The sequence below is a fragment of the Podarcis vaucheri genome (assembly GCF_965113315.1).
Source record: "Podarcis vaucheri genome assembly, chromosome: 16".
NCBI classification, from domain to species: Eukaryota; Metazoa; Chordata; class Lepidosauria; order Squamata; family Lacertidae; genus Podarcis; species Podarcis vaucheri.
The window spans coordinates 17,684,954-17,703,751 of record NC_138754.1 but is presented as its reverse complement, the minus strand read 5'-3'; the positions used below and the strand labels follow the sequence as shown (position 1 = coordinate 17,703,751).

At 45.2% G+C, this 18,798-nt stretch overlaps 1 protein-coding gene across 12 annotated transcripts in view; it reads left to right on the top strand.

Moving 5' to 3' along the window:
• The window catches only part of PC (pyruvate carboxylase), a 256,716-nt gene that overhangs the window by 112,391 nt on the left and 125,527 nt on the right, over positions 1-18,798 (top strand). For all 12 annotated transcript variants that reach the window (XM_082203891.1, XM_082203884.1, XM_082203887.1 and 9 more), the window contains one exon: positions 7,504-7,666. In XM_082203891.1, the coding sequence (XP_082060017.1) occupies positions 7,504-7,666 (163 nt within the window). The remainder of the gene's footprint in view (positions 1-7,503; positions 7,667-18,798) is intronic.

Sequence of the window (18,798 nt, the reverse complement as noted above, 5' to 3'; positions counted from 1 at the left end):
CCACCAGCACTTTCCCAGCTCGTGCATCCCAGCAAACAGATTTCTGAGGCATCCTGCTTCTGACCTGATATAGCCTTATCCTCCATGTATTTTTGTTACCCCCTGTTTTTGAAGCTGTCCAAGTTTATGGCCATCACTGCCTCATGCAGGCGCAAGTCGCACAATTTGTGCTAGATGAAGAAGCCCTTTCTTTTGTCAGTCCTGAACCTTCCAAAGTTCAGATGGGACTAGTATTACGTCAGAGGCAGGAAATTCTATCCTTCTCTCTCTGCATACCATGCATAATTTTATACAGTTATCTTTCTCACACTCATACCCTATATTTCACATCTTTATTCTAGACTAAAATAGCCCCACCTGTTGCAACCTTTCCTGCTCCATCTCCTCGGACCATTTTGGTCAGCCTTTTTCAGAATCTCCACAATATCCATTTTGAGGTGTGGTGACCAGAACTGTGCCCAGGATTCAAAGTGCATTCACACTATAGAGTTGTGTACAGTGGTACCTTGTGTTAAGAACTTAATTCGTTCAGGAGGTCCGTTCTTAACCTGAAACTGTTCTTAACCTGAGGAGCCACTTTAGCTAATGGGGCCTCCCGCTGCCGGAGCACAATTTCTGTTCTCATCTTGAAGCAAAGTTCTTAACCCGAGGTAATATTTCTGGGTTAGTGGAGTCTGTAACCTGAAGCATCTGTAACCTGAAGTGTCTGTAACCCGAGGTACCACTGTAATGGCATTATTATCTTGGGAGTTTTTAATTCTGATCTGCTTCCTAATGATCCCTTCATTCACTGTGTTTATAGGTATTGCACGCTGGGTCGGCATCTTCTTCCAACTAGCTTTCAAACCTGATAGCTTTCAGGCCACCAGCCAGGTGAAAACGCTTGAGGAGGGGCTTGTCCACACTAAGGGCTTGTCCACACTTCCACTTGTCCTGTGCCTTGAAAGCACGGGTCTGAGCGGTTTCCCCCTTGCCCTGCTCCTTTCCCAGGGAAAACCTGCTCTTTAGTGCTAAATCGGAACAAACATCAATCCAGAGAAAACCCAAATTGCCATTTGCTCCGATTGAGCACTGAAGAGCGGTTTTCCCCAGAGGGAACCAGAGGAAGTGTGGATAAGCCCTCAGTAATGGTTTACTGAACCTTGGCATGGCGCAGTGTGTGAATTTTAATGGTTGTTGTTTCATTGTGTTTTTAATCTTTTGTTGGGAGCCGCCCAGAGGGGCTGGGGCAACCCAGTCAGATGGGCAGCATATGTACTTGTTATCAGGGCAATGAGAGAGGGAGAGAGGGAGCTCATAGCAGAGCAAGGCTTGGAGCCTTGGTCTCCGCAGCCAGAATCCAGTGCATCCCCGAGGCACTTGATGGTGGCAGTAAATAAGAATATTTAAAACTTCCTCAAGCCGTGAACAGCCACACTGCCTGCCTGTTTCATATAATTAACACACACTCTCTCTCTGCTTGAGATTAATCTGGAAAGGTCAGGGACATGTCAGCGCTCACAATAGATGTTCCGATTGGCTGCTTTGATGAGAGGAGCCCATCCTTGAGGGAGGCACCCCAGCGAGCAAATGTGCCCACCCACACTGCAGGACCTGCTCTCTCCCTTTCAGTCTCCTCCATCTAGCTCTGCCGAAGAGCCTTGAACCAAGGGCAGAAGCAAGTGGCAGCGTGATGCGAGAGGGTGTGAGAGAGACTGAAAAGCTTCTGCTACATCACGCCTGTCTTGGTAGCAGTTTGCCTGTGCCTCCTGCATTTCACAAACAGCTCCTTTTTATAGCCGCACTCTTTTCTCTCAATAAGCGCCAAAAGTTCATGGTGCCTGCCAGACACATGATGCTTTTACATGTGGAGGTAGCCAACGTGGTGCCCTGCAGATGCTGATGGCGTTAGAGAATTGACAAAGTTTGGCTTCGGGAGTAAGGACCGTGACCTTTGCTCTGGTCACCGGTTAAAGTGTGTCTGTAGCAAAGGATGGGGGTTGAAGCTGGCATCTCTTTGCTCCGCGTTGTGTTCTAGCCGCAAGAGCAAAGTTCTGCAAAAAATGTCCTAACATGCATAACCTCGGGCTGCCAGTAAAAGCACAATAACTGCCAGTTAGACAAACAGATTTTAAAAGGGCAAGCCTGTTTTATGAAATCCTTGCAGCTTCTGAAATTTTCCATTATAGTTAACAAAGAGACTCAAACGTTTGTTGTGCGTCAACTTCTGTGTAAATATTTTTCACTATGTACAATGCTCAGAGCACCTATGGCACAGGTGGGTAAGGTGACTCTGCTCATCTGCATATCAGAAAAATAAAGCGATGCCGCTGGTGTACCAGCAATGGCAGGGATATGCCTTGTTTCTCCAAAGCTTGGTTTGTTCCTCCTGTGTTCTTGCCTCATGCCTTTGTAGCTTAGCAAGCAGCTAGCGTGGGCTGGCCAAACAAAGCATGGTGAAGGAAGGCTGCTCATATCATCAAGCCATAATTAAAACAAACCAAGGCCTGTAAGCCAATAACGAAACCTTGGCTTCAGATTGTAGCAAGCAAACCCCATATTTAAGCCATTGGGCACAATTTGGAGCATCAAACAAACCATTGCTTTCATAAACCACGCTTTAGTGTTATGTCCGTGTCAGGCTATCGAGAGGGATTCTGATACCGAACAGGGAAGTTCTGCTGTTGCCACTACCCAGCCCTTTTGTGGTAAGGGAAGTGATGGGGGAAATGTATCAGAAATTGTGGGATAATAACTGTTCAGTGTCACATTGATAACTGTTCAGTGTCACCTCCCTGCAAACGGAATCAGAATGCAAATGTTGTCTGGATTCCTCGCTGTGAATGCTCAATAAAGAGGCTGTCTGGGAGCACTCAAAGGCATGCTTGGAGTAATGGCTGGGAATTTTCGTCCCTTTTCATTTAAGAGCAGCCCTGCTGGGTCAGCGCAATGTGGGTGCATCCAGCCCAGTATCTCATTTTCCACCACAGTGAGCACCCAGAAACCTCTAGCAGACCCAGAAGCAGTATGTAATGAAGACGGCAGCCCATCCCTCTTCTGCTCCCCCATCTGGCACTCAGAACTCGGCTGCCTCACCAAGGCCATGTTTAGTAGCTGCAGCTGAAATGAGAGCTTCCTCAGTGGAGCCCAATGAATCTGTGTCATGAACTCTTATGGGGAGCTTCATGTGTAATTTTTTTGCTAAAAAAGGGGGCTCCTGTATCAAATTAGCCATAGGCTGCATTGTGTAAATTAAGCCAATAGAGCCGATTTGCATATGTTTGCTTCTGTTAGTTATAGAGTCAAAATGGCTGTGCTGGCTGCAGCTGATGGGAGTAGCAGTCCACAAATCCGGAGCTCATTGGGTTCGCCAAGGTTGATTTCTTGGATTCTTCAAAGCTGGAGCCTTGCTGAGCCTCATCCTGCTGCAACTCTGGAGCTGGTATTCTGCACACCCTGGGGTGGTGGTGGGGGAGCATCTCACAACAGCATCATTTGTTTCTGTGTGGAATGTGATGTGCAGCCATTATGGCTTCTTAATGGACATTGTTGTCGGGAGGCCAGCAACAATTATCGATCCTCAGTGACTGGGAAGATGCATAATTAAAGCCAGGTTTAATTGGGAAGTCTTTCTGATGTTGCTTGAGGGATGGACTTATAGTTGGATTGAAGCAGCAGTGGTCTTACATTACTTGAGTATCTTTGCTGTGCAGAAACCTGATCTTAAGTACACCCTCAGACAAATGGTAAAAACTTCTCTGCCCCCTACCCCCCAGCCTGGCCAGCCTGGGAACAGACCATCTCAGGAAGCTCTTTCTTCCATACAAACAAGCCCAGCAACTTGGCTCCACTTCTGGGGCTCAGCTCTGGGCTCCCCACCCACCTCCACTGTCATAAATGTAGGTTATTGAGGCAAGGACTTTTCAGCTGTGACCCCCAATATCCGGAACAACTTCACCTTTACTGCTGCATATATTCTAACAGTCTCTTTCAATCAGAATTTTTGCTGCTTTCTTTCATTGTTCACTGATTTCTGTTTTGGACTGTAAGCTACCTTGAGTAGAAAGGTGGGCTACAAATTTTGAAGAGCAGCAGCAGCAATTAATAGCAGCAGCAACAACAACAACAACAACAACAACAAATAATCCTGGTTAAGACAGGAGAGTTTGGAGCCTTTGTGAGAAAGGTGCACTGTGGATATTTGTGTTCGATTTTTATTTTGTTTAATAGTGAGATTTATTACCTGCCCTTCACCCAGGGGGAGTTACGCAATATAAAAATACAAGTAAACCTACAATGGAATTGAAATTAAACATAAGCAGCAGCAAAGCAATATGATACAGCCAAGAGAGCGAATCGATTAAAACCATCACCTTACCTCACCCTTTCATAAGCCTGAGCAAAAATGTGCATCTTGACCAGCCTAAGAAATTTTTGCAGCATTGATGCAAGCTTGGAGGGGAGCACATTCTGCAGCTTAGGGCCTCCGTGTTGGGTTCCGATCCAGTGCTGGAACCCCCAGGGAAGGCAGCAGAGCTGGTTGTAAGGTTGGCCATAAGAACTTAAGAAGAGCCTGGAGGCAGTCTTTCAGGTATTTGGGGTCTTTAAACACCAACATGAGCACCTTGAATTGGGCCTGGAAACAAACTGGCAACCAGTGCAGCTCTTTTAAAACAAGGGTGATATGATATCTAAACGGAACCCCAGCTAGCAATTTAGCTGTTACATTTTTGATCAGTTGAAGTTTCCAAGTTGTCTTCAAGGGCAGCCCCACAAGGAGTGGATTGCAGTAAATTTTTTACCAGCTTGGGCTAATTCTTCAACTGCAGCCCTAAGCTAGATCTCAGGGAAACATGCGTCCGTTAACAGCCATGCTGGACTGCTGTGATGTGCTGTATATGGGGCTGCCCTAAAAGGCTGCCCTGAAGCTTCAGTTGCTACAAAGTGGAGCTGCAGGAATTTGCTTAGGAGCTCCTTTGCCCCCCACTGGCTCAGAAGGGTCAACCGCTAGCAATCCCAGCTGTTTGGCCCATTTTCTGACAACGCAGCCACTGCTTTAATAGCAGCAATGAAATGGCAAGCAGATTTTTTAAAAAGATCATCAGATAAATGCTTTGGTGGTGGGACTGAAGGAGGGAAGGAACTGTGGGCCTGTCCTTAAAATCAGGCCCACAATTCCTTCCCTCCTTCGGTGTGCATATAAAGGTATGCACATAAAATCCCAGAACCCTGTATCCCAACTCCTCTTTGCAAACTCCAGGGCACCATTTGGAGGTTGCCCATGAATGCACACTGGCTGGCTGCCCTCCCTCTTGGCTGCCGGCGACAGGCAGTTCCATTTGCCAAAGACAGATTGAGGCCACTTGGTGAACGGGGGAATGCACTCTTTCAGGACGCAAGGAGGATGGTTACGGGTTCAGAAGAGGGCCCAGGGAGTTGGGACATCTGGATGATATTTCTGGATGCCTGCCCCCTGTCAGGAAAGGAGACTGGGGGTGGGAAAAACACTCAATTTTGCAGTACACACAAAACTTGAATCTTTCTCTGTCCCTGCATGCCCTTAAGAACATAAGAATATGGCAAGAGTCTGCTGGACTCAGGCCAATGGCCCACAACCTGTGTACAAGAGCCCTCTCCCCTCCTGTTGTTTCCAGCAACTGGCATTCAGAAGCATTACTGGCTTGGACCATGGATGTGGAGCATAGCTCTCGGGGCTATTATGTCATGTGACAAAGACACATGAGGGCAGAAGCAGCAAAGCAGGCTGGGAAGTGCTGGGACTGCACAATCATTTGGGCCTACTAAAGTTATTCAGGCCTAACTGCTAACTGTTGAGTCACTCTGACATGTGACTTAACAGCCATTTTCTCTGTGTGTTCTCCGTAAGATTTCAGTCAGAGTTAGTCTGTCTCAGTTGTGAGCAGAGTCAGTATGTAATCTCAGTCAAACTGTTTAGAACCATGTTGTTTGTGAAGAAGTTTATTTTAACTCAGTAAAGCTCTTATTCTTTAAAACTCTGCATTATTAATTTACGCTGCGTGTTATATTAGTCATCATTAGCCATCTCCTTCACAGAAAACTGGAGGTGGGAGACCCCCAACAAGGGGCAGAACTAACATCCAGTCAGCACAGCACATTTGGTTAGGGTGGGCACCAAGGGAGTTTTGTTTTGTTTTAAAGGTGAACGCAGTCATAAAGGACTTTTTTTAAAAAAATCCCCAGACTAAAGAAACTAAAACTTAACTAAATTTATATATTTTTTAATAAGAACTAAACTTTGAAAATGTAAACTTAAGAAATGAGACACAGAATAGCAAATGTTTGCTCAGGTGATATAACCAGACATATACAAAGCTACAGTCAATTTTCACGATCTTTTATCTTTCAACGGATAATGGGTTAACTCAAATTGACCAAAACAGATTAAGGTTCCTTCGTCTTCGAGTGTGCGGGAGAATTAGCCGACGCTCAGCGGGTATTATGGACTTAAATTCCTCAACAGCATCATTGTGATTAACCAATGAAGCCAATTCTTGTTCAATGTACAGAATCACAAACGAAGGGGAAAGGGGGAGGGGATGACGAGACAAGCAAATAAGGAAAAGAGGAGAGGTAAAAGAGGCCAAAAGCTAACAAAACAACCACAAGGAGACTGATCAAGAAGCCAAAACAGGATATTTTCCCTGCAGAGAAAAAGACTAGTGCCAAGCTGACCAGAGACAGGGCAGATCTGGAGGGTCGAGGGTGGAATGGCTTCTCCTTCCTCCTTGATTGTGCACCACAAAAACAGCCTCTCAGCCCCACAGATATCTCTTCACAAAAGGTGATGAAAGGAGCTCTTCCAAAGGCAGAGCCATGAGACAGAGGCAGATGCAAAAAGGACTGTCCTGAAAGAGAGTGTGGTGTAGTGGTTAGACCTGGGAGACCTGGATTCTAGTCTCACTTGGCCATGGGGCTCGCTGAGGGACCTCTGACCAGTCACTTCCTCTCAGCCTAGCCGACTTCACAGGGGTTGTTGCAAGGATAAAATGGAGGGTACTATGTACATTGCCTCGAGCTCTTTGAAGGATATAAGTGACATACATGTGGAGGGAAAACTTAAACACGTTACAGAGTTCCCAAAAATAGACCAGAGGCAATCGTACTTCATCCAGCAGAGCTTTTACTTGTGCTGAAGGCAAATGAGCATAATGGTCACCAAATGCATTACCATCAGAATTGGCACAGTCCATAAGAAATCCAGTTGCAGCAGACTTATTTGCCTTCAGCACAAGTAAAAGCTCTGCTGGATGAAATATTGCCTCTGGAACTCTGCTGAACTCTGCAACGTGTTTAAGTTTTTCCTCCACACATATTACAATAAGGTGGGGTATAAATGCAATAAGTAAATAAGTAAATAAATAAATAAATAAATAAATATAAATGCAATAAGTAAATAAATATCTGCACAAAACACAAAATGCCTGAGGAATTACGCCAAGCTTCACACACATTCACTGGCTCTCTCCTTCCCTTCCTTTTCAGTGTGGACCTCGTCCATGCCCAAATCCACATCTCTGAGGGGAAGAGCCTTCCTGACCTGGGCCTCAAACAGGACAATGTGCGGATCAATGGATGCGCCATCCAGTGCCGAGTGACGACCGAGGACCCTTCCCGTGGGTTCCAGCCTGACACTGGCCGAATTGAGGTAGGATGAGCTCCTGCTGCTGGCTTCCATACCCCCCCCAATCCTTCTGCTTCCAATATTTTTGGCCCCTGGCCCAACCATTTCCTATGATCTATGGGATGGTTCTCTCCTACCACCCACTGGGTTGTAACTGGGTGCGTTCCTGGTTTGTGTAGGCTTGTATGCTGTCTGGGGAAGCTGGGATATCAGTAAGTCTGTTTGAAGAAGTATCTCTGCGGCGTCCTGTTTACACTGGAAATCTTAAATGGAAATGCAAGCAGGAATCTGCTTGAGTGTAAATCATCAAAAAAAGGAGGGTTAGAAAATCAAGACAAACATCCCTAAAGATCCACATTGACAGTAAAGAAGAAACAGAACTGTGTTCTGTTGAGATGGCAATCTCCACCTCAGTAAGCGTGGATGGAAGACTAATTACTCGGCCTACGAGAGGCTGCATGATCTATTCCAAATCAGTAGGAATCTACGTGAAATGTCTTGCCTGCTACCAGCTTCAATCTGGTGGACACATTTTTCCATGGTCATTGTCAGCACTGATCTGTAGCTGTAGAACAGCCTTCACCAACCTTTGCCGTAGCCATGCTTGTTGGGCTGATGGCAGTTTTAGTCTGAAACACCTGCAGGGTGCGAGGTCCGTGAATCCTGGTCTAGATATTATATGTTCATATTGTGTGTATGTGTGTTATACCTAACAAGAGACGTGGGTGGCGCTGTGATCTAAACCACTGAGCCTCTTGGGCTTGCTGATCAGAAGGTCGGCGGTTCGAATTCGCGCGATGGGGTGAGCTCCTGTTGCTCTTTCCCAGCTTCTGCCAACCTTGCAGTTTGAAAGCATACCAGCACAAGTAGATAAATAGGTACTGCTGTGACAGGAAGGTAAACAGCATTTTCTGTGTGCTCTGGTATCCAGCATGATGTTCCATTGTGCCAGAAGCAGTTTAGTCATGCTGGCCACATGACCTGGAAAGCTGACTGTGGTCAAACTCCAGCTCCCCAAAGACTTCTCCCAGATCTGTCCTGCCATTTTCCTTTCCACTTTCTTGCTTTCACTTGTTTGCCTGCCATTGAAATGCATCATTCCACGATTGCTGTGTATCTGTGTGTGTCATGAACAGCAGTATTGGAGGGAAATTGTTAGTTTCAGCTCTCTTCACTGTGCAGCGAAGTGCTTGTCACGAGACAATGTTTACATTCCACAGTCAGAGTACTGTTGGGTTTTCACACGGGAATGGGAAGCTGGATGTGACGTACACTGGTTTCCTGTTTTTCACTGCTCTCTCAGTGTTCGTTATTCCGAGGAGAAGGAAGGTTGCTTCTCTGCTCCCGCAGAGGCAAGATGCATGTTTGTGATTTCTCAATACTGAACTGAAAATAAAGCAACTTTAAGCATGTGGCACGTACTGTTCGTCATTCCGTTGTGCACAGGACTCTGCAATAACAACATTTTGGTTATGGGCCCAGAAAGACGTAAATCAAACTGAGGATCAAAGACTCCAGCGTTCGAGTCGAAATGCCGGCAGAGGTACAGACGAACGGATCGCGTTATCTGCTCTGCGCGTCGTGTTTGATTGATGAAGGTATGTGCTCATGCTGCCCGGAGCAGCCTGGCAGCCTGCCAGCTCCTAGTTTATGGTTTTATGGCTGGACTTTGAACTTTTAAAGCCGTTATGCCGCGTTACAGGCAAAGGCTCTAGGCACAAGCTCACAGGCTTGGATGGCTGGGAAAACGAAAGTACTTTTACAAGTGCTTTTGGCTGAAGCTGCAGGACTGTGACACAGCAGGAATGGCTAATGCAAAGCTGGTTGATGCTTTTGGGATTCCTAAGCTCAATAAGAATAACTACACGGAGTGGGTGCTATATGCAGAGGCAGTTCTGCGGAAAGAAGGTCTGTTTAATGTTATTACAGACAACCCCCCAGCTCCAATTACAGCTGAATGGACTGCTAAGGATTCCAGAGCACGGGGAACGCTTACGTTGATAGTATCCCCAGAAGAGCTCTGTCTGTTGCGTGGAAAGACCACAGCCAGAGAAATTTGGGACTCTTTAAGAGAAGCTCACTTGAGGACAGAAGCTGGTTCCTCAATGTACTATTATGCCAAGCTGCATGATATGGCTCTTGCTGAAGGTGGAGATGTGCGTACACACCTGATGGAGATGCAGAATCTGAGACATGAGCTGCAACAGAGAGGACTCAACTTTCCAGAGGCTGTGTATTCCTTCATGATACTACATTCTTTGGGACCAAGTTGGGAGTCCGTTGCCACTCAGATTGCTGTTCAACCAACTGCTCAGCTCACAGTAGCCTATGTTACTGCCGTGATCCAGAATGAAGCAGATCGCCGGGGTGCTAGCTGCATGGGAAAGGGGGAGTCTTCACAGACGTCATCCCAGAGTGCAGTGGAACCACCAGAGGGCGCCAAAGCTTTGAAGGCAGTGAAATGCTACTCGTGTGGACGTCTAGGCCATATAAAGAGGGAATGCAAATATCCCAAGGCCAAGACAGAGCAGCGCAGCGGAAGTTCATCACGTGGAAAAGGCCAAAGCAAAGGCAAAGGTCCGGTGTCCAGGACAACGCAGCACAAGGCAATGGTCTCACGCTTCACTCCAAACGTCGCAAAGGTCCAGAAGACGTCTAGATCTTTCTTCGTTGTTGATTCAGCAGCTACCCACCACATGTGCAACGATAAGAGACTGTTCGTGTCATTTACACCGCAGGAAGGTGCGATTCACCAGGCGGATGACCACACGATCCCCAGTCAAGGCTACGGAACTGTTGTTCTTCACAGTTTGGACTTATCGATACAGGATGTACTTTACGTTCCAGATGCCACACACAATCTTCTAAGTGTGATGCAGCTGAATGAACGGAACATTGACGTTTCCTTCAAGAACAAGAAATGCACCATCACAAAGAAAGACGATTATGTTTTGCATGCTGAATGTGTTGATCGTTTGTTTGTTTTGTATTATGATGATGTTGTGCAGAATGAGACTTGTTGCATTGCAGGTTCTAACAAAAGTTTGCATGCAGGATGTATTCATGATTTTCACAGGAAATTTGGTCATTTGCATTTTGAGGCAGTATCTAAAATGCCTACTTTGGTTGAAGGTATGACTATTAAACCCTGCAGGTACCACATGAAGTGCAAAGCATGCGCAGCAAACAAGGTGAAAATGGCTGCAAAAGGTAAGGTGTCTAGTAGGCAAGCTACAGAACCATACCAAATTGTTCATGCTGATTTAGTTGGTCCACTATCGCCCTCTTTGGGTGAAAATAGGTTCTTCATGGTTCTCATTGATGCATTTTCCAGGTATATTTACGTGTATAATCTCAAGCAGAAATCAGAGGCTTTTCCAAGGTTCAAGGAATTCTGTGCTTGGTTGGAAAATGTGCATGGTAAGAAGATAAAAATTCTTTTCACAGATCGCGGGGGAGAATTCACTTCTCAGCAGTTTGAAGCTTTTCTGACTGAGAAAGGAATTCAACACGATTTGTCCAGTCCTCGCTCGCCATGGCAGAATGGGTTTTGCGAAAGGGCAAATCAAACATTGCTTCAAGGGTTAAAAACCTTGCTGCATGATGCAAATCTTCCAGAGAGTTATTGGGCCGAAGCTCTCTCGTGTTTTCTTTACAGTTACAATCGCAGGTTATCTTCAGCGATTGGTTGTACCCCCTATGAGAAGATGTTTGGCAAGAAACCATACATCAAACACATGAGAATTTTTGGTTCTGATATGTGGATTCATTCTCCACAAAGCTCCAAATTAGGCAAACGTGGTTTGCATGGTATCTTTCTAGGTTATCAGAAAGGTTCTTACAGAATAATGATGTCTGACTCTAAGACAATTAGGCTCACAAGAAGTGTTGAGTACAATGCCAAGTGGGGGGAGAACGTGGGAATTTTCCAATGTTATCCTGATGACAGTGATGAGACTGAGGATAAGCAACAACAACCCACACCCACTGATGAAGGTTCTGATTCTGAGTCTGAAACTGAATCGGATAATTCAGAGGATTTCAAGAGTGCGAAAGCCTCTATGCGACCCTCTGAAAGCTCTGATCAGGAATTGGAAGAACCATTGTTCACAATAGGTCACTTTTCTCCTAAGAAGGAAGAGGAGAGTGTTGAAGACCAAAGGCTGATTCGCAGGTCACAAAGAGCCACAAAAGGCAGACCTCCAAAGAGATTTGCTGATAAATTTGCTAAGACAGCAGTAGCAGCTGTTAAAAGCTCCAAGAAGGTATTTGAACCTTCAAGTTTCCAAGAAATCCAGGATTTGGATTCTAAGGAAGCTGAGCCATGGTTAAATGCCATGAAGGCTGAGCTTGATTCCTTAGAAAGGAACAAAACTTGGGAACTAGTTCCAGTAGTTCCAGGAATGAAACTGCTTGGAAGCAAATGTACAATAATGCCCTAGCTCAACTGAAAGAGCACTTTGACATGAAAGATCTTGGTGAGGTAAACAACTACCTATCTCTGGAAATAGAAAAAGATCAAAGTGGTAACATTCTAGTACACCAGTCAAGGAAAATTGCTGATGTGTTAAGCAAACTAAACCTGATGGATGCTAACCCTGTAGACACACCGATGACAACAAGTTATCAGGTAGAGGACACTGAAGAAGCATTTTCTGACACTACACTGTACAGAAGTGTGCTAGGCAAGCTAAACTTCATTGCCAGATGTTCAAGACCTGACATTGCTGTTAGCTGTAATTTGCTAAGCAGACAAGTCAACAATCCTACTGTTAAGGATTGGAAAGCTCTGAAACGCATAGCACGCTATTTGAAAGGCACTATGCATTACAGACTGAGATTTAACAATCAGAAGTCTGGTGGTCTTGAGATTTTTGCAGATGCAAGTTTTGGAAGTGACACTACAGACAGGAAAAGTACGTCTGGAGTTTGCTACATGTACAATCAGGGTCTATTTGATTGGTCATGCAAGAAGCAAACAACAATTAGCTTAAGTACTTGTGAAGCTGAACTGAATGCACTGTCTTATTCACTTAAGGATTGTGAATGGTTGTTACAATTGTGCAAAGACATGAAAATTCCTGTCAAATGTCCAATCCAGGTTTACCAGGACAACAAAGCATGTTTGGCTTTGCTAAATTCGGAAGGTTGTAAGCAAAGCACGAAACACTTGCAATTGAAGGTGCAACATGCTAGGGAACATATTCAGAAGGGACTCGTAACGGTGTCCTATATGCCAGGTAATGAAATTCCTGCTGATGTATTGTCCAAGATTGTGTCAAGGGATCAACACTGTACCTATGTACAGAAGTTGGGTTTGTACTGATATTGTACGAACACGCTGCCCAGTGATGTTCACAGAAAGGGGGAGGATGTTAGTTTCAGCTCTCTTCACTGTGCAGCGAAGTGCTTGTCACGAGACAATGTTTACATTCCACAGTCAGAGTACTGTTGGGTTTTCACACGGGAATGGGAAGCTGGATGTGACGTACACTGGTTTCCTGTTTTTCACTGCTCTCTCAGTGTTCGTTATTCCGAGGAGAAGGAAGGTTGCTTCTCTGCTCCCGCAGAGGCAAGATGCATGTTTGTGATTTCTCAATACTGAACTGAAAATAAAGCAACTTTAAGCATGTGGCACGTATTGTTCGTCATTCCGTTGTGCACAGGACTCTGCAATAACAACAGAAATAACATTCAGTACCTCAATAGATTATAGCAGTCAAGCTCTTCTCTCTCCTGCATATGTGGAATTGGACTGAAACAGGATGAGACTGGGCCTATCACTGAATGTGGGCATCCCACTTTTTCTCTTATGGTCTCCCTGTAACACCAAGTAAATGATGATGTCAAAATATTGCAGATTTCCCCACCTCCCACTACATTTCATTGGCTACCATTTGCATGTGTGTGTTGAACTCATGACACAATGAATCACTGGCTCAATCTGTTTTTGTTTGCTTGTTTTGTTTTGTTTTGTTTTGTTTTGTGTTTGTCTACTTGACCATAGTGGGATGGTGGTGATGTGGTCTAAACCACAGAGCCTAGGGCTTGCTGATCAGAAGATCGGTGGTTCGAATCCCCACGACGGGGTGAGCTCCCGTTGCTCAGTCCCTGCTCCTGCCAACCTAGCAGTTCGAAAGCACGTCAAAGTGCAAGTAGATAAATAGGTACCACTCCACCGGGAAGGTAAATGGTGTTTCCGTGCGCTGCTCTGGTTCGCCAGATGCTGGCCACATGACCCGGAAGCTGTATGCCGGCTCCCTCGGCCAGTAAAGTAAGATGAGCACCGCAACCCCAAAGTCGTCCACAACTGGACCTTTACCTTTTACTTGACCATAAGTGGGTAAAGAGATAAACTGGTATCTATTGATAGATCTCCAGGTGAGTTGCAGAGGGGTTTTTGTTTTCCTGCTCCCTAGTTATTTAAAAACGTGACACCAAAATGACTTTTCATTCAACCTAAACTTGATAGCTAATCCAGAGCGGACTTTTGCGTGAAAGGATGGTGAACTCAGTTTCAGTTTTGCTGCTGAAAAACAATTTCCCGGTCTCGGAATGGGCTCTTCTTTAATTCTATCCGCACTTTTTTTACCCCTGGCTCTGGTTGGTATATCTTGGGGTTCTAGTTAAAAGCAAAGTATATCTGATAAGCCTGCCCAACCCTGCACTAGATGCTATCATGGAAAATAATTTCCAGAGTAGTAGCCATTTTAGTTTGTTGGCGGTAAAAACAACAAAGAGCCTACAGCACCTTAAAGACTAACAGACGTTATACTGTATTAAAGATTATGCCATTATAAAATCAACTCAGGATTGCACTTCATGCATCTGATGAAGCGCATTCAATCATTGGAGAAGGGGTGAAGTGTTGTGAGATTGGAGACTGGCAAATGTCCCAGTGGGTAACGAGAATCAGATGCACATATGAGAGACTCCTGGCTTAACAGCTGGTACATGTGAAATAGCTATAGTGATTTTAATAGGCCACTGTCTAAGCTGGAGTCAGCAGTGTCATGCAGAAAAGCTAGTTTTATTCTAGGGTTGCGTCAACACAAATTTTGTGTCCAGATTGCAGGAAGTAATAGTATCACCCTATTCCACCTCACCTGGAACACTGTGTCCAGTTAATAAAGGATATTGGCAAACCAAGGAAAATGGTTTTTGGTAGCTGTGAAAAAGGCAAATTCCATGCTAGCGATCCCCTCTTCCTCTACCTTTAAGGTGTGGATGATAGTAGCTGCTAGTTATGATGGCTTTATTGGCATTCAAGGCCTAGGTAAATCTCATTGGCTGCTGTGAGAAGCAGGATGCTGGACTAAACTTTATTCTGAACCAGCTGAGCTGTTCATGCGTTGCCTCTAGCCACACCCATTTCCAGGTTCCACACCTGGAGATAGTCTTGTGAGCAAAACTACTTGCCATTTCTCTTTGTAACAAGGGAGGTTGTCTGGAAGCATTCTAAGAAAGTGGAAGCACATATTTGCATTAACGGGCTTTGATATACCTCTCCCTGGGAACATTGCAAAAAGCTATTACAGAAATGAGAACCGAGTGTCCAAATTTAGCAGTTAAAACCCCAAGGCCTTGGGGATGCCAAATGACAGAAATTGTCCCAGCTGTTCTTTCTGCTGAAATCTTGCCCAACTTATTAGCAAAGGCAGCCGCAGAAGAGTGGAATTAGATCCAAACTTCATTAAATTCATTGCTTACCAAAAAGAAAAAGAAAAAAGATCCCAGACTGTACCAAGGTGTGTTTTGTTTTGCTTTCAGAATTAATATCCTGTGTCCTTGATATTGAAAATAAATGACACCCCCCCCCCAGAACTTTCCAGAATTGGCTGAGAGCACTTTTAATATATCATAAATGCACTTTATACAACACTCGCATGACACTTCAGATGCACAGAGTGAAGCCATTCAAACATTTTAAAATGGAGACTTGGTAGAGAAAGAAGGCAAGGCACCTTGGAATGAAGCAGCAATTCTGAGAAAGCTGCCTATGGAGCAGAATCATAATGATTTGGTCTTTAAAGGGTGGAGGGGAAGGAGCAGAGCATGGGTTCCGGAGGCTGCCGTATATAGAACAGGCTTCACCAATGTGGTGGCCCCCAGATGTTTTGTACTACAATAAAAACTATTGAAAGGTTAAAAATAGGCGTCAGTTAACCATTGCGGAAGGATGTATTCTTAATTGCCTCCATAGGCCTGGTGGAATGGAAGAGTTTTCAGCAGACATTTAAAAGTTGAAACTGAACGCACCTGCTGAATCCCTATTGGCAGAGAGTTCCACAGGACCAGATAAATGATAATGAAGGCTCTTGTTTCTTGTTACTGTGCAATGAGCCTCGTCAACTCGAGGAATGACTCACTATGAAGAAAGGTTACGGCCTTTGGGATTTTTTAGTTCAGAGAAAAGACGAGTAAGATGTGACATGATAAAAGTTTACAAAATTATGCCTGGCATGGATAGAGAAAAGTTTTTCCTGCCTCTTTTATCATAATGCTAGAACTTGTGGACATGATGCAGAACAGATAAAAGAAAGGACTTGTTCACTCAGAGCATAGCCAAACTATAGAACCCCCACAAGAGGCAGACATGGCCACCAACTTGGATGGCTTTAAAAGAGGATTGGACAAATTCATGGAGAAGAGGGCTCTCGGTGGTTACCATCCATGATGGCTCTGAAACTGCACGCTTGAATCCTGCTTGTGAGTTTCCTATTGAGACATCTGGGTGGCCACTTTAAGAGCAGGATTGTGGAGTAAATGGGCCATTGGCCTGATCCAGCAGCCTCTTCTTGCATTCCTATGTAAAGTAGCTCTACCCCTGACCTATGGCATCTCTCAACATAGTTCTCTATGTGCAGAGATTTTTTTTTCTTTTTTACAGATCTCTTTTTTTCATTCTTTTTCGTGATTTCTCCCTTCCCAACCCCCACAAACACTCAGACTTTCCTTGCTGTTTGAAGGAATGCAGCCCAGACACCGTGCATAACAGTGAATATAATTTATTTATTATCTCATCTGCTGTCTGCAGGATGTCAGCCTTATTTGCGGTGGTTTGAGGAGTTAATTGATCCTCAGTGGGATGTTCTAATGTGAAGTGTGCATGTGTGTGTGTGCACATTTGCAGATCATCTGCCTCCATTTCCATCCCAACTGTTTAACTTTCTTGGTTTCAAAGCCTCGGGGACTCCTGCGGTTCATAGGAGTGGGTTTCACCCCCATCCCCGTTCTACTTGGCTGTCAGTCTTTTAATTTCAATTGCCTGGCATGGCTGCTGGTCCTCAGAATTTCATTTCTCCTTTCCTTAATGGTGCGAACTGTTCTTGCCAATCAAATTTAACTAGCAAAGCTCCATGGCAAGGGTGTTACCCAGGCGACCACTCTCAGGGCATCTCCCTTAACTCCTCGGCTCCGTTGGCAGAGCACAGGCTCATGCAGCAGGCGGACGAAGCAAACTTTGGCATGCACTAGCCGTCCTCATTAATAGGAAACAAAGTGGCCCTCATTGTCTGGAAGGAGCAAGAGCTCTGGATGTTTTCTGATACCTTATTTTGCACCTAATCGATTTGCCAATTGCCAGCACAGGTATCCTCCATTTAGCTAGCAATTAGCCCCGGCGAGAAAAGCACTTTCCCCTCTGAGCTGTGACCGCATTTGGAATACTGTGTGCAGTTCTGGTCGCCTCACCTCAAGAAGGATGTTGTAGAGTTGGAAGAGATTCAGGGAAAGAGGCAGCCAAAACGACCAAGGGGATGAAGCGACTCCCCCAGGAGGAATGGGTGCAGCGCTGGGGACTTTTTAGTTTAGAGGGAAGGCGAGTGTTCATGTGACAGGAGTTATGCATGGCGTGGGGAAAACTGACAGAGAAAAGTTTGTCTCCCTCTCTCGTAACTCTGGGACTAACATCTTATGGAGCTGCATGTTGGAAGATCCTGGACAGATAAAAGAAAGTCATATTTCATGCAGTGCATCGTTAAACTATGGAACTCCCTCCCACCAAATTGGATAGCTTTGAAAGAGGATTAGATAAATTCACCGAGAATATGACGATCAATGGCAACTAGCCAAAATGACTCTGCTCTGCCTCCATAGTCAGAGGTAGAAATTCTTTGGAATATCAGTTACTGGAAGCTGCAGGAGGGGAGCTTGATTCCTGCTTGTGAGTTTCCCACAATGAGCATCTGGTTGGCTACTGTGGGAACAGGATGCCAGATTGGATGGGCCGTTGGCCTGATCCAGCACACTATTCTTAAGTTCTTATGCTCTTAGTGAGCACCATCTGTATCTAGTCAATATTTGCTTTGTACTAGGCACCCAAGTGCTGGACATAGGAATAAAGAAAGCTGCCTTATACCGAGTCAGACCGCCAGTCTATTTAGCTCAGTGACTAGCCACAGCTCACGAGCAACACGGCAACTCATCCGCATTGGACCAAACTGGGGAAAGAACTAAAGTTTAGCGTTCTTCAAGATGCATGGAAATGGGCCTGACATAAGATACCCTTGGAATCCATAGGCATGCCAAATGAAGGAAAAATGTACCAAGTTACATTTCGCTAATATTTAACACAATATAAATTAGTGGGGGACCTATAAATCAGCTGATGCAAAATGTTGGGGATGTGATAGAGCCCCGGCAGATTGTACACACAGCTCCTGCACAGTAAGAAGATTCAAGAGTTATGGGTGGCGGGGAGTTTGAGAATGAATGACGGAGTTGGCAAGGTGGGATTTGCCAAGAGAACCAGTTAGTTCGACTTCTGAATGACCTGAAGGGTAGAAGAGAAAACAGTAGTGTGGAATGTGAGACAGATTGGTGATCTGTTGCTAAAACTTGCAACAAGTGGATGAAGAGGGAAGCATGGCTGTGTGTGACAGAATGCAGGGATGGCCTATCTTGTGATAGAGCCTCGTTCTTAACGAGATGGCAGGTTTGTATCTGTCTGCACCACTTCAGAGTGGAGGTGGAGGCTGATGGGACTCTTCCGTGCAAACACACACAAAAATCCCTGCTCTGTCCTCAAATCCTGCTTGCTGGATTCCCAAAGGCATCTGGTCAGTCACTGTGAGAACAGGATGCTGGACTAGATGAGCCATAGGCCTGATCCTGCGGGGCTCTTCTTAGAGTCTTATGTCCATCTAGCTCAGTAT